This window comes from Pteropus medius, unplaced genomic scaffold (assembly GCF_902729225.1).
Source record: "Pteropus medius unplaced genomic scaffold, Ma_sr-lr_union100, whole genome shotgun sequence".
Taxonomy (NCBI): domain Eukaryota; kingdom Metazoa; phylum Chordata; class Mammalia; order Chiroptera; family Pteropodidae; genus Pteropus; species Pteropus medius.
Window position 1 is genome coordinate 2562574 of NW_024350922.1, and position 27309 is coordinate 2589882.

Consider the following 27309-nt stretch of genomic DNA (forward strand, 5'->3'; position numbering starts at 1 on the left):
TCTAAACCGCCTTCATGTTTCACTGACTCTAAGATACCAAATACCTTCAGGGCAGAAGAAATCGCTGTTATTAAAGGCCCTTGAAGGGACAGGTGGGGGAAACGCTGGGTTAGTGGAGAGAAGGAGGGGGAAGTCGGCTCCGTTGGCTCTCACCTGTGTGCACCTGGACACGCCCTGTGTGGAGCTAGATCCCAGTTTGAGAAAAGTCTGCCCGTCAACGCTTCTGTTCGTGTTCTGATTATTTGTTCTTTTAAAATATTTAAACAAAAATACTTGATTGCTTCAAATAGAGAAACGGCCTGAGAGAGTGGTCCATCTTTACTATTCGATTCAAATTTCGATTTTGTAACAACATAAAACCCTCGGCGAGGGGGGAGCTGAATGGGAGCGGGAAGGAGGCAGGTGCGGAGGCCTCGCTCTCCCGTATTCCTTCCGCCTTCTTGTCAATAGCAGGGGACGGAGGGGCAAACGGGCCTTTTCCTTTTAGGAGACAGAGGATGAGGATGGAGAGTGTTCAGGCAGCAGAATGCAGCGACTGAGGCAGGAGAAAGCAGTCTGGAAAAGGTTTTGACCCTAAATGCTAGTGTTAGGGTTTCTGGAACATACCTTGGCTAAGGCAGCAGGGAAACATCTTAAAAACTGGAATCGGGAATTAGTACGTGGATAATTATTTTGTAGTTATTACGAATTGTCTTGTAGAATGTAGTCAGAGTCGCAGGGAGAAGCAAGTACTGTAATTGCTTATTGCAAAGAGTGGTCGCCGAGATTCTTCCTCTGTTTCTACATCGTTGGGGTGGAAAGCTTGGGACCAGGGTGGCCCGACGGAAGCCTGACTGGGAGGGCGATGTCTGGGCGTCAGTACCTGGACAGCGTCTGTAGCTGTTGCACCTCTTCTGCTTGGTTCTGGCCCGCAGGGTGTACCACGTCCACGCTTGTTCTTGAGATGCTATGTACTGCCGAGGGATTTGAACTTCCCACTTACCATGAAGGCCGCTCTCGAACACAAAGCCTCACATTCTTCCATACTGGGAAAATAAAGAACCAGAGGGAGGTGGGGCTAGGGAGGTCACCGTGGTGGGGCGGAGACTGGAACCCTCAGGATCAGGGAAGTCTTGGTATGACTGGTATTTAGGACACAGGTAAGATCTGGGGAGCAGACATACTCCCTTGTAGTCAAAAATGAAAGTGGAAACCAAGTGGCTGATGCTGACATGTGCAGTGACTGTCAGCCAAGTTTCCTTCCACTTTCCGTTCTGGACAGTGGGAAAATGTAAAGTGTGCAGAATAGTTGTGCCAGTCGGGGGCAGGGGGGAGGCAGCTGCCAGCGAGGCAGCTCCCAGCGAGGCATCCTCCAGCGATAAAACCGCTGGATGCTTTTAAAAAAGGAGCCATTAGGGGGGCGAGAAGCCATTAAAACACAAAATAGCATTGCTTAAAAGGAGCAAAATCAAGCTAAGGGCTGGAAGACAAAATGGAGGCATACTCTGAAAACAGAGGAAAAGAGAAGAAACGTGGGAGAAAACATAAGGGGCTTAAATCACCCACGTAGGAGAGCCTGCATTTCAAAACCAGTACGTGTAGAAGGAGAGAACGGGCCAGGTGGAACGGTCAGTACAAAGGGTCAGGGGAAAGCCACTCGACTCAGGTGGACTCACAGGGTTGGTAGCATTTGTTCAGCTAGCCGGCTATGAGACCCCGGGGGCATGGCTGAAGTCGGGCACTGCAGGTTGGCTTCATCCTGCTGACAGCAGCCTTAAAAACTGTATGAGACAAATATGTTTGGTCCTAATCTCAGATCAATCGGAATGGCTGATGGGGTGGCATATTCATAGGGAAATATGCCAGCAGCCAAGATGGAGTGGAAACAAGGGGTGGATATTATTGGGAGACAATTCTTCACAGGTCGCTTGCATCTCTGTGTGACTTATAAGCAGAAGACTAACTGCCTCATCGTTTCAGACTATTTTTGCAAGGATGATTGTACAGCAAATGGCCTTTGAAGAAAGAGTATTTACCTCTGGACCAGAGGGAAGACCGACTTAATATTTAGTATAAGAATTTTTCTTTCAGAGCAAAGGTAGGGAAGGTTTATTTACTGTCCTTTACTGTAAGGTCACAGTTCCTTTCTTGTAATACAACCCACTGAATATACCGGCATGACCTGGCTCTGTCGCCTTGTGAAAATTAGGGATTGGGGAATGGGCACACATATGATCTCTGCCTACTGCTCTTGTCGTAATAGAGTCCTGTGTCTTTGATTCAGGATTTCAATGCCTCTGCCAGTAATCATGAAACTGTGGCAAGCTAACGTGATAACTTGCAAGTAGGGCGAAATCTTAGACCCTTCGCGGTTCAGGTCACTTATCTTAATCTCCAAAGATTACAAACTTTCTTCTTTGGGGGTTCAATTTGTGTACCCACATGCAGAGAGAGCGGGGAGAGGGAGAGGGAGACAGGAGGAGGAGGAGAGGAGGAGAAAAAGAGACGAGAGAGGTGTCTCTATGTATTTACTTGCAGGCAGCCGTCTAAGAAAGACATAAAAGTCACTGGTTGGAACTGAATCTCATAGCAGCTTTATTTCTTGATCACTTTCCATATTATCAGTATTAGCAAAGGTCAGGAAGATTTCTTCCAGTGTTATCTGACTGACGGAATAGTCTTCTAAATTGAATAGCACTTTAGCTTCCTCCAAAATACTAAACACCTTTAACAAAAAAAAAAAAAAATGGCAGCGTTACCACTGCGGCATCCCCAGATGAACCTTCTCCCCACCCAGTCGCCCCCCAACTCCTGCCAGGTTGATGCTTATGGACGAAAAGACAGAGGGGGAAGTCAGACAGTAGAAGGAAAAGATGGTTGAAAAACAGAGAGGAGGAGGAGGTAGTTCTCCATGCCTAGTCTCTTAATAGGTGAGGGATAATGGAATTTAGGGTCCTAAGTGTCAAAGGGGCTTTTGACAAGTAACTTGAACGCTCCCCTCTGACAACATCGGGTTTCCATTCCACGTGCCAATGTCCCAGTGCTTCCTATCAGTCCACTATTGATAGGTAATGTTAGAAGGTATGGTCTCCATAGTCACCTTTCCCCAGCAAATTTCCTTCTTGGGAATGCGGTAGACAATCATCCCTCCATATTCCTTGTGTATGATGTTACCTACAAAAGGAAAGATCGGACAGGTGGGACAAGGCCTCACGTCTGATAGAGTTTTATAGAATCCTCCAATAATTCCCATTCCAGTTGTCCAAGACCTTGGAAGAGAGAATATACAAAGAAAATTCCAAAGTCCATTCTTTTTAGTATGTATGTCTTTGTTAAGTATTTCAATAGAGTCACTTCCATGTGAAATATGGTCTTATTTTCTGTAGTTTGTACCAATTGCAGAGGGTACGATAATCACTTTTAGGCATGGGAAAATTGACAGCTCCATGCTCACTTTGCCAAACCTAACGTATATGAATCCTAATGTTCTACAGAACTGTTTCTAAACTGTCCTGAAACTATGCTCGTAAGATGTGGGTGTGGTTTCTTTTCCAGTCGCATGTGTGTACGTGTGTGGTGGGCTCTCTATACTATTCTCATGACTCGGCAATCTGCATTCTAAAAGAAAGAAGATTCATGTATATAAAACACAGACGTGAAGGCATCCACTGGAGCAATGAGATATTACAGCTTTTGAAAATATGGCAGTAATACTGTAACCCTTCCTAACTGATAGGATGCATTCATATCTATTACCATATAGTTGGAGATTATTGCAAAAGAATTTAATTGAGGTTAAAATATTTAAAATAAATAAGCTATATGTCATATATATAACTTATTTTCTTTTGTCATGAGTCCCTAAATAGCCTCCATGAGTAAGTAAAATTTTAAAAACTTTTAAAATTGTGAAATATATCAAACATATAACAAGTGTATGGAACATAAATGTACAGCTTAGTAAATTATAATAAAGTTAACAAACATGAAACTGACAGCCAGCATTCTAAAAGTCACCGATGCGCCACAAGCAAGACTCACTTTCTCACTCTTAAATACAACTATCTTGATTTTTATGGTAAGCATTTCTTTGCTATTCTTTATAGTTTTGGGGGGTGGGGGAGGAGGGGTAACTTAAATTTTTATTCATGTTAATGGTGTTTTGAAATCACATGGCTGTGGAATGTACAGTATTATAAAAATACGTTGCCGAGCATAAGTCAAACGCTATGATTCAAATACTTCCTCCATGAAGTACTGCATTTTATACCTTTTAGCGAATTTCACTTTCTATCCTCTCGTTCAGGAACAGAACTGAGTGCCCCTGTTAAGACCGTATGCCTCTTTTTTTAAAATCGTATTTATCAATTAGAGTTAACATTCAATATCATTTTATCTTAGTCTCAGGTGTACAGCATAGCAGTTAGACATTTATACAATTACGAAGTGATTCTCCTGATAAGTCATCACCCACCTGGCACCCTACATGGCTATTACAATACTGTTGGCTGTGTTCCCTGTGCTGTACTTCACATCCCCGTGACGACTCTGTAGCTATCAGTTTGTACTTCCTAATCCCGACTGTTCTTTGTAGTTTTATTACCTAAGTATGGAACCTTAAACACTATAGTTTGGTTTTGCCTTCTTTGTGCACCACCTAAATGCAATCGCACAGTATGTACTATTTTCACCTGGCTTCTTTCGCTCATATTGTCGAGATTCATCCCTGTTGTTGTGTACAGCTGCACTGCGTTTCTTTTCGTGACATACGTGACTTGACACAACTGTCGTGAGTCAGCCCTGTCTACATTACCTGGGAATGTTGCTGCGATGAATTCTTTGAACTCTTGTAGTTTATCTTCAACCTCATCAATCTTCACCTTTGCTGTCAGACTGTATACATCACTAAATTTGTTCTTGAGTTGCTGAGGGCTGCCTAGGCACTTGAACCTCCCCTTTACCATGATGGCCAGCCTGGTACAGAGGGCCTCACATTCTTCCGTGCTGTGGCGGGGAGCAAAGGAGATATGGCTGAAGAGACTCCCTTTCAGAGTGCGAATTCAATATTGCAAAATAGAGCTGTGATTATAAAGTAATATTTGCTGTAGGAAAGCTTTGTATTGCAGGTGATCACCACTAAGACCATATTTTGGAAGAGGAAATTTAAAAATTCAAAGCAGTTGGTTCCCGAATCCACAATAGGAGCAGTTCCCTAATTTCCTATCTTCTGTCAATTCTGGATTCCAGAACTCAATTTAGGATTCTTGGCTTTGGCCAAGAAGTGGCCCCTCCCCACAGTACCTCGTATGGAGCTCACATACTCAGACAAGTCCACTAATTTACATTCCTGGCTCCAATGAATTCCTTCCTTACCCTTTCAACCCTCGAGCATACCTCCCAGTGGGCCATACCTGTGCGAAGTTACGATGATAGTTTTGCCCGTTTTGCACATACATGTAACTGTGTCCCAGAGCAGGTGCTTGGCTGCTAGGTCCATGCCACTCGATGGCTCATCCAGGAAGACAATTGATGACTTTCCCATTAGGGCAATAGCAGTATTCAATCTACGTTTGATTCCTCTACTTTATCATCAAAGGAGAGAGAAAGTGGAGGAGAAAGAAAAAAATAAGGGTCCAAATGTCATTAATTCACAGGGCAGAATTAGCTCATATATCCAGAATGATTTGATATGAATCACAAAGCAGCAGGCCCAAGTCGAGGTATGTGTATCAGCTCATTTCTATTGAAATGACTTTTCTGGTAATTTATTTCGGCATTGTTATTAATGAAATTTATTTCAGCATCGTTATTAATGAAATATTTTTGTTTGGGGGAGCTAAAGAACCACGGGGAGATAAGATGAAGGTGTTCTTTTTTGAAATGCAAAGGCTATAACTCATGTCTGCAAAAGGTTAACTTCACAAAAGCGGGATCTGCGCTACGCCTGACATCTGAACCCTGACGGGACACTGGAATGTCTCACAGCCACTGCCTCTGTGTGTCAGGTGTCAGAGGGATCGGGTTGAGTTTGCGGGCATTCATCCTAAACGGTGGAGACCCAGGTGGGCAGCTTAATAATTGCAATAAGATAATACGTCACCTGTATGTGCAGGCAAACTCGTTGGCATGGGTTTCCAGCTGCAGCGAATGCAAGAAGGTTTCCACATACTTGTAAATGTCTGTCTCAGGGACCCCCCGCAGCCTGGCATACATGATGAGCAATTCGCGACCTGTCATGTGGTTCAGCACGGGGTCAGACTGAGGACAATAGCCGATTCGTGACCTAACCTGGATCGAGATGGTAACCATAAGCAAGAGATCCAAGGCGACTATTCCGCTGAGCATCCAGTTCACATGGCTGAGAGAGAAAACCTAAAGTCTTCTAGTCTGTGCTGCCAAGAAAGTTTGATACTCAGAGCTCCCAACAAGGATTATTTCTTTTCTAGTCTAAAAAACCTTTATAGCTGAAGCCCACTGTAGTAAAATGCAATAGTAACAACCGTAACTGGCATCGCCAACGTGTTGTGTACAACTTTGTACCTGAGGTAGATTTTTATTAGAGGAAGTTGCCTATTCAAATGTCATTAGGAAAAAGCCATTTTATTAAATCAATTAAAATAATGTGTAGGATATGTACAGATATATGTGTAATATATATATCATACTTATAACTTTATATATATACAGAATACAAAAATAAACAAGTCAGACTACATCAGACTAAAAAGCTTCAGCTCAGCGAAGGAAATCATCAATAAAATGAAAGGGCAATCTACTGAATGGGAGAAAAGATCTGCAAATCACATATCTGATAAGGCGTTAATATTTAAAATCTATAAAGAACGCATACAACTCAATAGCAAAATATACCAAATAATCTGATTAAAAAATGGGCAGAGACTCTGAATAGACATTTTTCAAAAGACTACATACAGATGGCCAACAGGTACATGAAAAGGTGCTCAGCATCACTAATCACCAGAGAAATGCAAATCAAAACCGGATATCTCCTCACACCTGGTAGAGTGGCTAATATCAAGAAGACAAGAGATAAATGTTGGTGAGGATGTGGAGAAAAGGGGACCCTTGTGCACTGCTGGTGTAAACTGGGACATCTACTATGGGGAACAGCCTGGAGTTTCTTCAAAAAGTTAAAAAAAGAATCACCATATGATCCAGCAGTCCCACTTCTGTGTATTTATCTAAAGGAAACAAAACATGAACTCAAAAAGATACTGCATCCCCGTGCTCACAGCAGCATTATTTACAATAGCAAAGACATGGAAACAACCTAAGTGTCCATCAACAGATCATTGGATAAAGAAAATGTGGTCTATCTATACAATGGAATATTATTCAGTCTTAAAATGAAGGAAATCCTGCCATGTGTGACAACACAGATGGACCTTGAGGGCATTATGCTAAGTGAAAAGAGTCAGACGGAGAAAGACGAATAGCATATAATCTTATCTGTGGACTTTATTTTTTTATATGTTTATTTTTATTTTATATTGTTCGATTTTATTCATTTTCCTGTGACAGTTTTCTGTAGTTTTTCTATGATCTGAACATTTAAATACCATTTTTATTTGCTCTTTAAAAAGCTGATGGAGACTCAAGGACACGCAAAACAGTTTAGTGCTTACCAGAGGGAAGGGAGGTGAGGGTGGGGAGGGAGACAAGTGTAAAAGGGGTCTAATATACGGTCACGGAAGGAAATTGAACTTTGGGTGGGGAACACACAATGCAATATACACATGACTCATTATTGAATTGTACCCTTGAAACCTATATGATTTTATTAACCACTGTCACCCTAATAAATTTAATAAAAAAATGAAAAGCTGATAGAATAGTCCCCGTGAAACCATATGGGACCTGTGCTTTATCTTATTTTTTTGAAGAGTGAATCTCTGACTTTTTCTATTTTTTCTATGAGTACTGTGATTGTTTCAGTTTTCTATTTCTTCTGAGGTCAGTTTTAATAATTTGTATGTAGCTTAAAAATGATCAGTTCCATTAAAGATTTAAATTTTAAATGTCACATCATCAAATGTCCCCTATTTCCTGACAACTTCCCATCTCTACTTCTTTCTAATCCCCTACAAAAACCAAAATCCTCTAATAATCCCCTTCCCTTTTAATGAGACCCCCCTCCAGTTCCTCTGATGCACATTTCCCTTTGCTGCCGCAAGGGAACCTAAATTTGTTCGACTATAAGTGTGTTTCTAGTAGTCTTTCGCTAGTGAGATTTACTATAGTAATGACTTAGAATCAAGTGGCCGTAAAAAAGATTGCTATATTTACTTACCTAAAAGTTTCTGCAGGGCAAAAACAATATGGGCAAAGTCAAGAAGCAAACATGAAATCTATTTGAAACTCACATTACAGAAATTATTAATATATAAAGAACTCAAAGAAATAAAGAAAAATGTCAATAATTTCAAATGTATAAAAGACACAAATAGACTATTCACAGGAAAGTAAATGTGAATGACTTTTTTTTTTTTTTTAGGCGAGGCAACCCTTGGTTGACCTCACAAATTGCTAGGACCTTATCAGTTTACAATCCCTTATTTTTTAGTTTTTACGCCTATAGCACCTGGTCTTCCTAGGTGGTCTCCCATCCAAGTACTAACCAGACCCAACCCCGCTTAGCTTCCGAGATCAGACAGGATCGGGCTTGTTCAGGGTGGCATGGCCGTAGACATGAATGACTTTTAAACATCTAAAAAGTTGAAGCGATATAAGCAAGATGGTGGACGAGGAGGCCCCTGACTTTCCCTCCTGCCGCGAATGCACCAAATACACAGCTACGCTGGGTCCAGTTCCCTCTGAGAGAAATCCAGAAAATAGCTGAGAGACTCCTATGCACTGGGTGACAGAAAATACCCACATCAAAATGGGTAGGAAAAGCCGAGACACAATTGTGCCACAGACTCCGCCTCTGGCACAGTGTCCTACAATCTGGAGGGAATCCCCAACTCCCAGCTTCTCCCTGAGGAGTGAAGGGTTTGGATTACTCATCTAATGCCCCAACTTTTATGGCTGCCACCTGGGGCCCAAATGACCCAGCCTTCCGAGCTGACGGGACTTGGCACTTGTGTTTCCCTGGGACCATGGAAAGCAAAGAGGTCATTTTAAATGAACATGTTAGCACTCGTTGTGGTTGCCCTCCCCAAGCTCAGGGCAGAGGGAAAAGACGAAGACACCCGTCTCCCAGGTTCTCCCTGGAAAGGGTGAGACTGCATTCTTTCCCAGCCGCTGCCTGAGAGTCTTGCTTTTGCTTCGTCCGAATCTGGGGGCTGACAGGGCAGATGATGACTACTCTTCCAGGAGCCTGAATAAGCATGGGGGAATTTCCTGTGCTTTCTCTCTATGGCTTGCTCCAGTGATAAAACCAAGACTCTAGCTTCTCCCTGAAAGGAGTTTGTCCACACATGTAGTACCCCAACTTTGATGGCTTCCACCTGAGGTACTAGTTCCTAAATCAGCATTGGCAAGTCTCACAGATCATGGAGAACAAAGAGATTTTTAAATGGATGTACAAACACCCCCAATGGCTATTCTCCCTGGCTCAGGACAGAGAGAGTAGATAAAAACACTCAGCTCCCAGTTCCTCCCTGAAAGCTGCCAGACTGTATACCGAATGTTCCAACTTTCCCAGCTGCTGCCTGAAGGTTGGGCTCCCAATTAGCTTGTACCTGGGAGCCGAGAGGGCAGGCATTTGGTAGTCCTCCGGGAGCCCGACTGGCACGTGCTCATTTTCTGTGCCTTCAGGGCACTGGTGCAACGTGGCACACCCTAATCTCCCAGGGGCCACTCAGAACACAAATGGCAGTTTGGACAAGCACAAAGGTTTGAGAGTCTTTAGCTGGGCTGATTGGCAAGGATCATCTCCTGCATGAGGCCAATCTGTCAAGAATAGGGGAGATGGCTGTTTTATCTAATGTAGAAACCAACACGAAGGGAAATGAAAAAACAGAGAAATAAAAGAATAAAGAAATTAAGATAAATTTCCAGAAACTAATCCAAGTGGAACGGAGATAAATGATTTGCCTGGCAGACAATTCATAATAACTGTCACAAAGGTGCTCACTGAAGTCAAGAGTGCGGTGATGAACAAAGTGAGAATTTCAAGAGAGAAAAAATATGGGAAAGTACCACATAAATCACAGAGGTGAAGAATACAATAACAGTACTAAAAAGTTCAATAGAGGGGATACACAACAGTCTAGTTCAAGTAGAAGAAATGATCAGTGAATTCAAAGACAGGCCAGTGGAAATCATCCAACCAGAAAAGAAAATGGAAAAAAGAAAATTGAGTAAAGATACTTTAAGGGACTTAACGGACACCATTAAATGCACCATTCATTACTTGTACTTTGGGAGTTCCAGAAAGCAAAGAGAGAAGGAAAGGGGAAGAAAGTTTATTCAAAGAAATAATGGCCAGCCTTTCCATGCTACCCAGAGAGGGATCCGCATGACATTGTTCTGGGTTCCTGTCAGAACTTACAGAAAAACGTTCATAATGTCTGGGCCTTGGATGTCCTGCAAATGAAAGAGAATGTCCTTAAATTCCTTGCAGCAGGAACCCACTTAAGTGGCATCAACTTGGACTTCCAAATGGAACAGTACATCTACAAAAGGAAAAGTACTGGAATCTACATCATAAATCTGGAGAGAACCTGGGAGAAGCTTCTACTGGCAGCCTATGCCATCGCTGCCATTGAAGACCTGGCTGATGTTAGTGTCACGTCCTTCAGGAATACTGGCCAGCGAGCTGTGCTGAAGTCTGCTCCTGTCACTGAAGCCGCTCTTGTTGCTGGCTGCTTCACTCCTGGAACCTTCACTAACCAGATCTAGCAGTGTTCTACGAGCTGCAAATTCTGGTGCTTACTGTTCCCAGGGCTCGCCATCAGCCTCTCACAGACACGTGTTACGTTAACTTGCCTACCATCGCTCTGTGTAACACAGAGTCTCCCCTGGGCCGTGTGGATGGCGCTCCAGCGTAACAACAAGGGAGCTCGGCCGGTGAGTCTGATGGGGTGTGTGCTGGCCGAGAAATTTCTGTGCATGTGTGGTAGCATCTCCCATGAACACTCACAGGAGGTCACGCCCGATCTCTACTTCTACAGAGACCTTGAAGAGACTGAAAAGGAAGAGCAGGCTGTTGCTACATAGGCTGTGGCTGAGGAGGAAGTTCAGGGTGAATGGAATGCTTCGGCTCGCTACTCGACGCAAAGTCACAGCCCAGTCTGAAGGTGTGAAGGAGCCCCCTGTGCTTATCCAGCACTTCCCTACCACAGCCTGGTCTGCAGCTGCCGCTGCTCACCGACCAGGTAGCAACTAGCACTGAGTGAGTAAGTTGTTCTTCCACAGACTCTTAAATAGAAAATGAAAATAAGGATAATGAATAGAAAACAGTATCAAAAAAATAAAAAGAAAGAAAGAAGGAAGGAAAGAAGGAAGAAAGAAAGGAAAGGAAGGAATTAAGGAAAGAAGGCCAGAAACTTCCCAACCTGGGGAAGGAAAAAGACATCCTGATCCATGAAGCTAGGAGAAAAACCAATAAGATAAATCAAAGAGACCCACACCGAGACACATTATAATCAAACTGTCAAAAGTTAAGGTCAAAGAGAGAGTTTTAAAAGGAGTAAGAGAAAAAACTCCCAACCAAGAATACTGTACCTCACAAAAGTGTCCTTCAAAAAAGAAGGAGATAAACTTTTTCAGAAAAACAAAAGCCGAAGGAATTTATCATCTCTAGATCTGTCTTACAAGAAATACTGAAGAGAGTTCTTCAAGTTGAAATAAAAGGACACTAAGAAGGAACATGAGAGCTTATGAAAGTAGGAAAATCACTGGTGAAAGTAAAAATACAGACAAAATCAGAACATTCAATTACTATAATGGTGGTGGGGAAGGTGCTTTTAATTCTTCGATAAAACTTAAAAGACAAAAGTATTAAAAACAACCATAACCAAAATGTGTTAATAGGTATATAATATAAATAGATGTAATTTGTGATATCAATAACATATAATCTGGTGGAAAAAGAGGTAAAAGCAGAGAGTTCTTGTGCAAGAGAACTTAAGTTCTTATCAGCTTAAAATAGATTATTATATTTTATGTAAACTCCTTGGTAATTACAAAGAAAATACTTGTAGAAATTACACGAAAGAAAAAGGAATTAAAAGCTATCAATGCAAAACAAAACAAAAAGAAAAAAAAGAGAACAAAATCAGACCAACAAAACACAATGGAAGACAGCAAGAGAGAAAAAGAACAAAAGAACCACAGGACCGATAGGTCACGTAACAAAATGGCGCTAGTAAATCCTCTATCCATAACCACTTTGAACATAAATAGGCTACACGCCCAGTAAAAAGACAGAGTAGCTAAATGCATAAATAACCAAGAGCCAACTGTTACTATCCACAAAACGCCCACTTTAGACTCAAAGACACACATAGGCTGAAAGTGAGGGATAAAAAAGTATTCCGTGCAGATGGTAACCAGACAACAGCAGGACCGGCTATACTAGCATCAGACAAAGTAGACTTCGAGTCGAAAATTGTCTCTAAAGACATGGAAGGTCATTAGACAATGGCAAGAAGGTCCATTCAATAGGAATACAGAATGACTGTAAATATGTATGCACCCAACATCAAGAGTACCTTCTGGGAATTTTTCTCTTCATGTGGATTGTGTGATAAAACCTTATCCAGCTAATCCTCCTAACTCACTAATTCTCCCCAAATATTTTCCAGTTATTCTCTCTCCACATCTTAGAAATGCTTATAATTCTCAAAATTCAGCCCATATCTTTCTTCTCCTCATTATAACCCGCCCAATAGATTATCTCATCTACTTCCGCAATTTAAATTTTGCTTCTACTTTGATGGATCACAAATTCCTATAGCTATATCGATTCACTAGCATAGGTTGCAACTGTTTCTTGGCTATTCTCCCATGTGGATGTGTCACAGACATCGTAAACTCAACATACGCTCTTCCACACACACGCATCCCGTGCTGACTGTCTTGGTGAACGGCACTCTCACTGGCTCCAGATACAAATCTGGGGAACATCTTAGGGTCCTTTCTTTTCCTTATACCCTACATCTAAGCCTCCTCCCTTAGGGCACCAAGTCAGTGATTAGGACCAGAAATACCTTTCTGATATTTTCAATGATGCTAAGGCCATCGATTAACACAGCTCCAGAGGTTGCGACCTCCTCTCCAGTCAACATTTTGATTGTAGTGGTCTTCCCGGCTCCATTTAATCCAAGTAATCCAAAGCACTCAGACTTTTTGACTACAAGCGAGATATTTCTTACAGCTTTTATAACTGGACACTTATAATAAATCTGAAAAAAAATTAAAAAATCACAAGGTACCAAAGCAATGATGATGGGTTGACCACAACCATAATCTCAGACCCCTGTGGACAGTCCCACAAACACACTTTCCTTCTCGGCCTTCTATTTTACCAGAAAGTACACAGATCCCAGACAAGTCCCACGGTTAGCAACGCTACCAGTACATTCTCGGCAGGGATACAGCTCAAGGCAATGGTGGTCACTGCGTGACTTTACCTTTGTAAGATCTTTGAGAACCAGTGGGCTATTCTTCAGTTTAGGAAGCTGTGCCTGGACTTTCTTCCTTTCATTTTCTACATTTTCTTCCTTATATTCCTTGTTCATATGGGTGGACACCGTACCCTGTATTTTCAAGACAAGGATCACAGATGTGAACGCACTTTAGATACCTGGTTTAAACTGAGTGGTATTTTGAAAGCTGACTTGAGGGAGTAATTTCAAAGATGTCAGGAAATGTTTGACTCATTTCCAAGAGCCTTCCTACCAAGTTTCTGAACTCATGTTCATATTTATTCTCGACTTGCTTAGTTTTGGAAACTACAGACAGGAACAAGTTTTTCTACAGCTATGAGTAAGCATTATGTTCTTGTCAGAAACACAGACACTTCATGGAAAGCAAAAGCCACACCGATACCACTGATTAATGTCTAGTGTGACTTGTTACAATTAAAATATGTTCAAAAGACCGTGGGGTCCGAGAGGTCCCTTCTTTTTGAGGGAAGGCCTCTCCTAGGTGAAGTCTGAGCTGAGTATGAAGAATAAATGAGGATTTATTGAGAGAATGAGGTAGAATGGGGAAGGAAGAAAGGCCGCCATCAGCAGTGGGAACTTAGGTGAAAGGGACGTTGGAATGAAACGCGACATGTTTGGTGAAGAGTAATTTGTACTGTTTGAGCAAAAGTTCATTGATTTGAATTGCTTGTTTTCCCCTCGAGTTCTCATTTAATGGTTCCGGTTAAGGAGGGATAGAGGGTGGAACATGTTCAACTCAGCAGACATTCTAATCGAAAGAGAAGAGAGCTGTGTTACGTGTTTTTTTTCTTTTCCAATCTCAAAATTGAAAGGAAGGGTAAGGCTGAACGTCCGTGCCCTGTTTTCAATCTTAGGCGAGGAACCTTTCACCATTATATTTGCTCAAGGATTTCTAGACATAAGTAGATGCCACCAATCAGGCTGATGGAGTTCCTTTCTTTCCCTAGTTTGCAGACAATTTATTATTATTATTATTATTATTTATTATTATTATTTATTTTTTTTATCATAGACAGGTGTGTTAAATGTTGTCAAAAGCTTTTTCTGCAATAATGGATATGAGTATGTGGTTTTTCTTCTTGAGATTATTAATACTGTGGGTAACACTGATTTATTTTCAAATATTAAACTAGCTTTACATTCATAGAATAAATTCCACTTGTTTGCAGTGTATTATTTCTTCTAATATTCTGGGATTCCCTCAGTGAATATTTTGTTGGATTATTGGTTTCTTCTACTTTCTCTGGTTTTTGTATCAGGGCAATGACGGCTTCATAAAGAGGGCTGGGACATGCTCCCACCTCTTAGTTTCTGGAAGAAATTGATGACATTTCTTTAAATTTTTGGTAGAATTCATTAGTGAAATTATCCAGGCCTGGAGTTTTCTTTTTTGGAGGTTTTAAACTATGTACGAAATGTCTTTAATTGAAATAGGACTATTTATCTTCTTTATTTATTCTTGAGTTTTGGTAGTTTGTGTCTTTGTAGGAAATGTTCTATTTCATCCAAATTTATGAGCAGAGTGGCTTAATTTCTGTGGGATCTGTAGTGATATCATTTTACCCTCATATTGGTTACTATGTGTCATCTCTATTTTATGGTCACTCTGGCTAGAGGTTTATCAGTAATAATCATTTTTTCAAAGAATTAGTTTTTGGTTGCATTCACTGATTTTTCTCCATTGCGTTTACAGTTTCATTTATTTCTTATTTTTATCTACTTAAATGCTGCCGGCTGAGTTTATTTTGCTCTTCTTTTCCTAATTTATTGAAGAAGCAGCTTCGATTATTGACCTGAGATCTTTTTTCATTTCTAATATAAGGAATTAATTCCATAAATTTCCATTAAAACACTAGGTGCACCTCACAAATTTTGATATGATTCATTTTCATTCAGTTTAAGTATTTTCTAATTTCCTCTGCAACTTCTGCTTTGACTGATGGGTTACAGAGAAGTGTGTTGCTTCATTTCTCAATACTTAAGGATTTTCTTGTTATATTTCTGTTATCAAATTGTAGTTTAATTTCATGGTGACTGGAAAACATACTCTGCAGTATTTCAATTCTCGTAAAACTGTGAGTGGCGCATCTTGGCGAATGTTACACGCGCACTGCTCTTACTGGGCAGAGTGCTGTATAAATGCCAATTAGATCTAGTTGGTAGACGATGTTTTACCATTCTTTATTGATTTGTCTCCGTGTTCTACTGATCACTGGGGGAGTAACTGGTAGGGTACCAAAACAACTGTGAATGGACATATGCTGTTTTGCAGGGGACGCCTCTAAATTTCTTTAATCTGAGGAGGTGGTGTGGATTCTCAACAGAGAGGAGTGTGCCACTTCTGTAAACTCAAGAGTGTTCAGGGGAATCTGAGGATTTGAGATTTTGGGGTCATTAACTCAGATGTCCTGATCTCACATATCAGGGTGACATTCTTTTTTAATAAGAGGTGTGTTCTAGGCAGAGCAGATCTGCCTTGGTGAGGGTTTCATCTCGCTGGAGCTCTCTAACCCGAGAGTTAGACCTTGACCCCAGCACTGTTTTCTCTGCTGTCACTGCAGGGAATGCGAGCCCCTTTACACGCCACCAGAGAGACCCTTCACTTTCACACCTGGCTTTCAATTTCCTGCTAATAACTCTCAGCAAGGAGCTCAGCAATATCTCATAATTCCATTGTTCTTACGGTTGCTATTTTCCCCATATTTTTCAAATACTTGATATACTGCATCAGTCAGTGTGTCTTCTTCCTCTGGTATATCATCCCAGTTCACAACTGGTAAAAGTTTTTATAGCTGGATCACCGCTTTGTGCCAGAGGCCATCTGTGCTTCCTTGACCACCCACCATGAAGTGGACCTCACTGTCAGCTGAGCGGCGAATCATCTAGGTCTAAAACCCCATCTGATTGTATGCTTTCTCAAACCTCTCCTGGTACTAACTGTTGAAGGTGGAGTTCCCTGGGGACAAACACCTGTGAAGGGGAGAAAAAGGAGTTGGGAGTAGGCGGGGGGAGAAGTCAAGCTGTGATGCAGGCCCAAGGACATCCTCGGTTGACCCCATGGGGAGCCCTGAAGTGTCCGAGTGGCACTGAGATGACCAAACGTTTGACCTCTGCTTCTGTAAGTCACTGGATGCAAGCTATTTGGGAAAAAGTGTCGCCTTGGGAGAGGAAGCCCTCTGCAGCTGACAGCTGAAGGCTGTCTACACTCCCCGAAGCTGGGGTAACAACTCCTTCGTGGAAGGGAGATGTGGACAGTGCACTACCATATACATCACAGGAAGGCACTCAATTCCTTTATTTTCCGGGACATGTAAAGCAGCAACCAGTGAACATGTTTGCTCCCAGCGTAGAGTACAGAGAAGTCCTTTGGAAACAGAGTGAAAGACACGTGCGTGGGTTTCGGTGGTAGCTCAGATGAGGGACGGAACGTGGAAAAAAGGAGTTAAGGTCAAGTCTCAGACTGCTCTGTTGGACAAATGTATTGATAATGGCCTTAGTTACTGAGGTGGGAGCACAGGAAGGTCTTCGGGCAGCAGCAGAAGAGGAAAATGAAGGTGTTAATGAGCAGAAATAATTCTCCTACGCTGAAATCCGGCATTTGTTGTTTGTTATGTGTTAGGCACTGTGTGCTTCGCAGATACTTAACATTGTTAATAACTGTAAGAAACAAAGTCTATTATTTTCTCCTTTGTGTAATGGAAATATTTGAGGAAATAAAGGCCAACAATTTCTTAAATTTGATGAAAAATATTAACCTATACATCCAGGAATTTAAATGAACTCCAAGTAGTTTAAACACAAAGAGATCAACACCCAGCCACAGCATAGTCAAACTACTGGAAGTTAAAGACAAAAAGAAAATATTGAAAGTGGCCAGAGAAAAATGGCTCATGAGACACAAGAGTACCACATAAGATGAATGAAATCAATACTCAACTTCATAGAATCGGTGGGGTCAAAAAGACAGTGGTGCGATATGTTCCAGATGTTGAAAGAAAAATCTATCAATGAAGAATTCTGTATCGAATATCTTTCACTTTGAATAGTTCATAAACTCTCTTCTCATTGACAGTTATAACTTTTTCTCATTTTGGAAAGTTAAGAAAACTAAAATTGAACTTTTGGCTTAAAGAACATAGGGAATCCGGTTTATTTTGGTTTAAGGGTAAATTTGGTTTAACCAGATTAACTCAGTAGAATACTATGTGAAACTTGAGGCCCTGGCCTGATCCAAGTAGTATTCCTGTGTCCCGTTCCCTCATTATGCAGGGGAAGAACTTACAAGCCAAATATTCTCATAATATTATCATGAAATCTCCCTCCACACTCATTATATGTCTTTTTTTTCATACTTGAAGAAGTGTGACATGGTTCAGGGGCTATTATCCCAGCCTAAGAAAGTTAGGCAAGTCTCAAGGTAACATTCCCATATCTAATTCTAAGCACCAGGAAAAAAAATCCTTTCTTTTCTACATTGCACAAAAACTTAAATTTCTTTTTGTTGGCATGTTTTGGACCAGACATCTTCTAATTAGAGTAGCAAGGTCTGAATGGGCTTTGGTGTAAAAGGAGGTAGAATGGGACCCTTGGCTTGTTGCGTAGGCATTAATTAGCAACATATACAGGCAACCAGAACTCTGGGTGAATGCTAATCATACTAATCAGAATTCCAGGTGGTAGCAGAGGTAGTTAGGGTCTCAAGATATCCTCCATTCTAAAATATCAGAAATGTGTAGGCTCAGAGAAATTTATGAACGAAATCTAGAGTCACTCCGGAATAACACTCAGAGACAGAATGAAAGGATGGATGACGTTACAAAGAGACAGATGTAGTAGTTTTCTGACTCAAGAGAAGTTCAAATATAGACCAGTAGGGATTCGATTAATGAACAAATGGACGATTAAAATAATTTTTAAAATCCTAGAACTCTGAGATTATGTAAAATTATGTGAGCTATGTATAGCAATAAATCATAATCTGACTGGTAGAGGCCATGATGCCCTACGATCTTACATGGTTTAGAGGAAATCGGTTCCATGATTGTAACCAAATACCTCAAAGAGAATACATGTACAAGGAGGTGCTTTCTGTCATGGCCAGCCATCACAAATGGATTTTTTCCTTGTTGACAGAGGATTAAAGCTTAGAACCTAAAACCCAAACTAAGATGAGACTTGTGATTCAAAATAATCCCAGTTAGATCTTAGTAAAATAAAATATTTTCTTTATTGAGTAATGGAGGCAGGAATACGTAAATTCATACATTCTGTCCTAACACTGAGCTTTCTTTGCATTGTATCAAAAGTCTATGCTAAACTAAAAAGCTTTTGCAAAAGAAACCGTCAACAACCATCTGAATGGGAAAATATATTTGCAAGCAATGCCTCCGATAAGGGCCTAATAACCAAAATACACAGATAACTCATACAACTCAACAACAACAACAACAAAAATCCAATCAAAAAATGGGCAGAGGACCTGCACAGACACTTCTCCCAAGAAGACGTACAAATGGCCAACAAACAAATGAAAAGATGTTCATCATCGCTAGCTATTAGGGAAATGCAAATCAAAACCACAATAAGATATCATCTCACACCTGTTAGAATAGCTGTTATCAACAGGACAAGGAATAACAAACGTTGGAGAGGATGTAGAGAAAAAGGAACCCTCATACACTGCTGGTGGGACTGCAAATTGGTACAGCCACTATGGAAAACAGTATGGAGTTTCCTCAAAAAACTAAGAATTGAGCTACCATATGATCCAGCAATGCCACTTCTGAGTATTTACCCCAAAGACTTGAAAACTCATATCCAAAAAGATATTTACACACCGATGTTCATAACAGCATTGTTCATGGTGGCCAGGACCTAGAAGGAACCGAAGTGTCCTATGATAGATAACTGGATAAAGGAGCTGTGGTACACACATACAATGGAATATTACTCAGCCATAAGAAGAGATGAAATACTGCCATTTGTAAAAACATGGATGGACCTCGAGATAATCAGGCTAAACAAATAAGCCAGACAGAAAAAGTTGAAAACCACATGATATCATTTATATGTGGGATATAAACCTAAAAGCAACGAATGAGCAGGACAAACAAATAGAGACTCATGGACATGGACAATGGACTAATGGTTACCAGAGGATGGGGGCGGGGTGGGGAGTAGGGAGGTAGATGGGGTAAAAGGAGTCCAATATATGGTGACAGAAAGAAATCTAACTATGGGAGGGGAACACACAATGCAATATATATATACCTTACTGTGAAATTATACACCTGAAACTTACTGGATTTTGTTAACCAATGTCACCTCCCCCCCAAAATAATAATAAATTAAATTTTTAAAAAGTCTGTTACTCACCTTCTTGCCTTTCATGAACATGTTGTACACATTAGATAAAATTTTTTGAAAGACAAAGCTTTTTAGTCTCCAGAATGCAGTCTCCAGACATAAAAGCAAGAGGAGGTAAAATAAGCCCAAGGCAGCTGATGAAATCAAAAACTGTGCAATCCCATGCTCTCCAAAACTATAGATGTTGTTCTCAGTATCTGAGCATGATAAAAGATAATTTGAAAAATAAATTTATTTAAATTAGTTTCAAGTATATAGTACATAGGTTAGACATCTATAATGTTCATAAAATGATCCCAATTGCTCCCTCCTTCCTCTGGCCCTCAACTTAGCCATCACATTAATGCTGACTGCATTCCATCTGCCGTGCTCCCCATCCCTGTGCCCAACTAGCGACTACTAATTTGTACTTCTTTAACCCTTCACCCCATTCTCCCAGTCTCCCAAACCCCCTACCTTCTGTCCGTCACCAAACTGGCCACTATATTTGTGAGTCTGTTTTTGATTAGTTTGTTCTTTTTGTTCCTTAGATACCGCATATAAGTGAAATCATATGGTATTTATCTTTCTCTGACTTATTTCACTCAGCATAATAACCTCTAGGTCCATTCATGTCATTGTAAATGGTAGTATTTCAGTTTTTTAATGGCTGAGTAATATTCTATTGTATATATGAACCATAATCTTTTTATCCAATCATCTGTTGATGGGCATTTAGGTTGCTTCCGTATCTTGGCTATTTTAAGTTGTGCTGCCATGAATATTGGAGTGCATAGGTCTTTATGAATTATTGTTTTGGTTTTCTTTGGATAAATATCCAGAAGTGCAATTGCTGTGTCATAAAGTATATCCATTTTTCATTCTTTGAGGCACCTCCATACTGTTTTCCATAGCAACTATACCAATTTGCAATCCCACCGATAACATATGAGGGTTACCTTTTGTCCGCATCCTCGCCAACACTTGCTGTTTTTTGATTTATTGATCATAGCCATTCTGACAGGTGCGAGATGATATCTCATTGTGGTTTTAATTTGCATTTGTCTTATTGGTGACCTTGAGCATCTTTTCATATGTCTTTTGGCCATCTGTATGTCCTCTTAGGAGAAATGTCTGTTCAGGTCCTCTGCCCCTTTTTAAACTTGTTTGTTTCTCTGGTGTTAAATTGTATTTGTTCTTTATATATTTTGGGTATTAACCTCTTGTTAGATGAGTCATTTGTGACTATCTTCTCCCAGTTGGCAGGCTGTCTTTCATTTTGTTGATGGTTCCTTCGCCGTGTAGAGCTTTTTAGTTTGATGGAGTCCCATTTGTTTCTTTTGTTTCTTTCGTTGCCTTTGCTCATAGAGACAGATCCAGAAAGATGCTGCCAAGCCTAATGCTAAAGAGTTTACAGCCTGTGTTTTATTCTAGGAGTTTTGTGGTTTCAGGTCTTAAATTTAAGTCTTTAATCCACTTTGAATTTATTTATTTTTGTATATACTGTAAGAAGTTGATTTGCTTTTTTTTTTTGCACGTATCTGTCCAGTTTTCCTAACATCTCTTATCGAAGAGGCTGTCTTTACCGTCTCTTTACAATATACATTGTATATTCTTGTCTCCTTTGTCAGATTGATTGACCACATAGGTGTGGTTTATTTCTGGGCTATTTTATTACATTGAGATATTATGGGCTATTTTATTACATTGAGATATTACATTGAGATATATATCTCTCTCATATATACACACACACACACATACATACATACATACATACATACATACATACATGCCATAAAAAAAAAGGAAATCCTGCCATTTGTGACATGGATGGACCTTGAGAGCATTATGCTAAATGAAATAAGTCTGAGAGAGAAAGACAAATACTGTATCATCTCACATATATGTAGAATTTAAAAAAAATTTTTATTTTAAATTTTTTTTAATTTAAAATTTTGAACTCATAAAGAGAAGTTGGTGTTTGCCAGAGGTTGGGGTGGGGGCTGGGCTAAAAGGGTCAAGGGGCTCTAAAGATATAAACTTTTAGTTATAAAGAAGTTAAGGGGATGTGATGTACAGCATGGAAGCTGAACTGTACTATGTATTTGAAAGTTGCTAAAAGTAAATTTTTAAAGTACTCATCACAAGAAAAATTTGTAACTGTATATGGTAATGGATGTTAACTATACTTATTGTGGTAGTCATTTCACAATATATACAAATATCTAATCTTTATGTTGTATACTTGAAAGTAATATAACGTTATACGTCAACTATATCTCAATTTTTAAAAGAATATATTTTAAAATAGGATAAATGAGTCATAAGGTTTAAGTGGTTTTATAACTTACTTTTTAAATATTACCAAATAGTTCCCCACAATATCTGGACTGGTTATTATTAATATTTAAATTTCTTGAGAACAAAAGTTTTACATTCTGGATCTTTATATTTCTCATAGCCTCTACACAGTACCTAATATGGTCCACAAATATAGTAACCGACTGACTGCAATGCAAGTATATTGGAGTATAACAAATTACTTTAATGTTTTTATTACCAGTATAATCCATACCACTGCAGAAACTTAGTATATATAAGCAAGAAGAAAAAAAAAGAAAATTAGAAGATAGCTAATCCCACCACCCAGCTGTAACTGGATGTTTTTCTTAACTGTTCTTGTGCAGGAGATGGTGCTCATTTTTTTGAGTGACCCACAGGTAGACTGAATTAGAGATGCTGATTGGCAGTCTTATCCTGCTGATGATGTGACACTACACACAGGATACTCTAAAGACTCCACTGAAAAAACTATCGGAATTGATCAATGAATTCACTAATTTGCAGGATACAAAATCGATAGACAGAGACCTGTTGCATTTCTCTACACCAATAAGAAACTATCAGAAGGAGAAATTAAAACAATCCCATTTTCAGTTGCATCAAAAAGCATAAAATACTTAGGAATAAATTTAAAGCGGTGAAAGACCTGAACCCTGCAAACTGTAAGACACTGAAGACATTGAAGAGGATCCAAAGAAACAGAAGGATATACCATGCTCGTCGATTTGGAAGGATTAATATTGTTAAAACGTCCTCATCACTCAAAGCAACATACAGATTCAGTGCAGTTCCTACAAAATAGCGATAGCCTTCTTCTCAGAACTAGACAACTAATCCTAAAATTTATATGGAACCACAAAAGGCCCTGAATAGCCAAAGAAACCTCAAGAAAAAAAAGAAAGAATGAGGTATCACACTCCCTAATTTCAAACTACACGACAAGACTACAATCATCAAAATAGTGCGGTAATGGCATAAAAACAGATATAGATACATAGATATCTATATCTATATATCTATGTATCTATATCTATATCTGTTTTTATGCCATTACCGCACTATTTTGATATCTATATATGTATATGTATATGTATATGTATATGTATATGTATATGTATATGTATATGTATATCTATATCTATTACATTATATCTATATATCTATATATAGATATAATGTAATAAAAGAGCCCAAATAGCCCAGAATATCTCAATGTAATAAAAGAGCGCAGAAATAAACCCGCACCTATATGGTCCATCAATCTAACAAAGGAGGTAAGAGTATACAATGTATACTGTAAAGAGACGGTAAAGAAAGCCCCTTTGATAAGAGATGCTGGGAAAACGGGACAGACACACGCAAAAAAAAAAAAAAAAAAAAAAAAAATTAAACCGACTTCTTACAGAATATACAAAAATAAATTCAAAGTGGATTAAAGACAAAGTGGGTATAGAGAACATACCTTAACCTAATAAAGGCTATATATGACAAACACTTCTCCCAAGAAGACGTACAAATGGCCAACAAACATATGAAAAGATGTTCATCATCGCTAGCTATTAGAGAAATGCAAATCAAAACCACAATGAGATATCATCTCACACCTGTTAGAATAGCTGTTATCAACAGGACAAGGAATAACAAATGTTGGAGAGGATGGGGAGAAAAAGGAACCCTCATACGCTGCTCGTGGGACTGCAAATTGGTACAGTCACTATGGAAAACAGTATGGAGGTTCCTCAAAAAACTAAGAATTGATCTATCATATGATCCAGCAATCCCTCCACTGGATATTTACCCCAAAGACTTGAAAACTCATATCCGAAAAGATATTCGCACACTGATGTTCATGGCAGCATTATTCACGGTGGCCAGGACATAGAAGCAACCAAAGTGTCCTATGATAGACGATTGGCTAAAGAAGCTGTGGTACATACATACAATAGAATATTACTCAGCCATAAGAAGAGATGAAATATTGCCATTTGCAAAAACATGGATGGACCTCAAGATAATCATGCCAAATGAAATAAGCCAGACAGAAAAAGTTGAAAACCACATGATATCACTTATATGTGGGATATAAACCTAAAAGCAACGAATGAGCAGGACAAACAAACAGAGACTCATGGACATGGACAATGGACTAATGGTTGCCAGAGGGGAGTGGGGAGGAGGGAGCAGGGAGGTAGACGGGGCTACAAACCTGTACAACGTGTTATGTACTGTATTCTGTAGGCGGCTATAACACGATGGTCAGTATATGTGTATTTAAATATATCTAAACATAGAAAAGGTATGTTAAAATCCTATATAAAAGATAAAAAATGGTACATCTGTGTAGGCCCTTATATTAAAGGAGCTTGCAGGACTGGGGCCGAGTGCGTGGTGAGGGCGTGTGAAGGCGTAAGACGTGACTGCGCATGACTGTGGCCTTTATAAAGACCGTATGCTTAGGCTACATGAAATGTATTAAAACTTTTTCTTTCTTCAATAAATTAACTTCAGCTTACTGATACATTTTTATTTTATAAACTTTACAATTTCTAAAACTTTTTGACCTTTTTGTAGTTAACACTTAGCTTAAACACATTGTACAGCTGTATACAAATATTTTCTCTCTTTATATCCTTATTCTACAAGTTTTTTTCGATTTAATTTTTTTTATTTTACTTTTTAAACTTTTCTTTTGTTAAATAGTAAGACACAGACATACATGTGAGCCTAGGCCACCCCGGGTCAGAATCATCATGATCACTGTCTTCCACCTCTACATCTTATCCCACTGGAAGGTCTTTAGTGGCAGAGGAGCTGTCCTCTCCTGTGACCGCCATTCCTTCTTCTGGAGCACCTCCTGAAGGATCTGCCTGGCCCCTTCTTGAGGAGATGTCACTCTATTCAGAAATATGCCCGTGGTGTTTTATTTTTTTTTCTTTCTCTGTTTTTAATCGTAAGTTTGCTTGTGAGCGCATAATGCACCATGAACATTCTCTGTTTATAGAAACTTTTCAGCGTTGGGGGTCCATTTTTTCAACCCCTTTAAGGAGCTTGTTGAGGTCTGCGAAAGCTTCCACTAAAGCCTGCGCTGTGCATTTTCTTGGGGATTGGTCTTCTTTTTCTTCTCCTGCGGTTTCGTCTTGTCTTGCTGCTTCTTCAGCTGGGCGTTCCTGGTCCAGTGCCAATAATTCCTCATCAGTTAGTTCCTCTGGAAGCATCTGTAGGAGTTCCTCCTGTCACCTTACCCACACCCCGTTAAAGTTGTCTGCCATCTCGGCCACAGCCCTGTCGACGTGCTCAACCTCCCCGTCCTTAGCAAATGCTTTTAAGTCGTGGACAACTCTCTTGAGTGTCTTCTTGCAGATGCCATTCATACACTCCTCGGTGACATCACCCCAAGCACAAGCAAGGTTCCTGATGAAGTCACAGATGTTGTAATCCTTCCAGAATTCCCTCAGTGTCCTTACCGTGTCTGTCTTAGTTGCAGCGATAGCGTGGGCCAAGGTCCTCCTCAGGCAGGAGACCATAAAAGCTGCTACGACTCATTAATCCACCGGTTGGATCGAAGAGGTGGTGTTTCGAGGGAGAAACACCACTTTGACATGGCATGAAGATCACCAGTGGAAGGAGGATATCTGGGAGCATTATCAACAATAAGCGAAATCTCGAAAGCAATGTTATTCTCCAAACAGCACTCCTCCATTTCGCTGGCAGGGCAACTCAGGAGGCCGTCTCGGGAGAGCAGCCGGGTCACCCACGACTTCCCTCTCGCAGCCTGAGCTCACTGACATGCTCGGATGCGCTGGGTTCTCAACGTGCCAGGTCACAAAGGGTTCCAACGTGTACCCTGCGATGCTGTCTCCAAGCAAGACAGCTGTCCTGTCCTTAAAGGCATTTTTACCTGGCATGGACTTGGCCTCCTTATGGATAAAAGTCCTTTCAGGCACCTGTTTCCAGAATGGGGAGGTTTCATACAGTTTGAACGTCTGCTCTGGCAAGTAATTTTCTTCTGCAATCGGCTTATCTAGAGTTTCCAAAAATTCTTCCGCTGCCTTCACATCGGCCCTCTTAGGCACACACACTCCACGTACCACACACACTCCACATACCACACACACTCCACACACTCCACATACACACCGCACTCACACACACCACACACCATCACGAATAATGACTCTTGAACTGTTTCAACGACCCTGAGCTCGCAGTCAATTCTACATCGTAGTCAGGGCCAGCCTTTCTTTCGACATCACAAACAAACTTTTCACTTTGGGCATGATCGCCATAGCTGAGAGGGCCGTGCTTCTGTGTCTGGTCCTCAGTCTAGGTCATTGGAAGTTTCTCCATCTCTGAGGCGCTTCTTGAATTTTTGTTAGTCTCTTTGCCTGCCTGCATTGAAGCAGATCCCTTAACAGCTTTTGTCACTTGTTCTTGTTCTTCAAGATCATAGCGGTGGCAGAACAGGATATGCCTGACCGGTGAGCAACAGCCACCACCTTCTTCACTTTCGTAGTCCTGAATCATTCCTCATTGCTTTCAGGTCATTCGCTCGATATGGCCTCTGAGTGGCAGCGTCAACAGTCGATTTTGTATGCTCAGGGGCCGGGATGAATGAAACAAGGGGTTAAGTCAGGCAGAAGAGAAAATGATGTAATCAGGAGACACGGTCGACGGGAGGCTGCTGCTGATGTGACACAGCACGCGGTCTCACGGCAAACTTTTTTTATAAGTGGAAAGAGTACACCCTAAAATAACAATAAAAAGTATGGCACGGTAAGCGCATAAACCAGCCACACCGTCACTGATTACCATTACCGAGGATTATGTGCAGTGTGTGCCGAGCTTTTATAAGGCTGGTGCAGTGAACAGGCATGAGGGCTCTTTTTCAGATGAGGAAAATACTCTAATGTTGGCCTGTGGTGATGATTGCGCAATGTTACAAATTTACTAAAAATAACAAATATAATAAATAAGTTAAATTAATTTAAATAATTACTCAATA

At 40.4% G+C, this 27309-nt stretch overlaps 1 protein-coding gene and 1 pseudogene across 1 annotated transcript in view; both read right to left on the reverse strand.

The window, feature by feature from the left end:
• Positions 1 to 2550: 2550 nt before the first annotated feature.
• LOC120584557 (ATP-binding cassette sub-family A member 3-like) overlaps positions 2551 to 27309 on the reverse strand; it is a 109670-nt gene continuing 84911 nt past the window's right edge. Inside the window, 8 exon segments of the mRNA XM_039840262.1 lie at positions 2551 to 2704; positions 3080 to 3153; positions 4793 to 4983; positions 5391 to 5561; positions 6080 to 6267; positions 13158 to 13352; positions 13581 to 13706; positions 19992 to 20179. Coding sequence (XP_039696196.1) covers positions 2564 to 2704; positions 3080 to 3153; positions 4793 to 4983; positions 5391 to 5561; positions 6080 to 6267; positions 13158 to 13352; positions 13581 to 13706; positions 19992 to 20179 — 1274 coding nt within the window. The 3' untranslated portion in view covers positions 2551 to 2563.
• On the reverse strand, positions 8570 to 8688 carry LOC120584589 (uncharacterized; annotated as a pseudogene).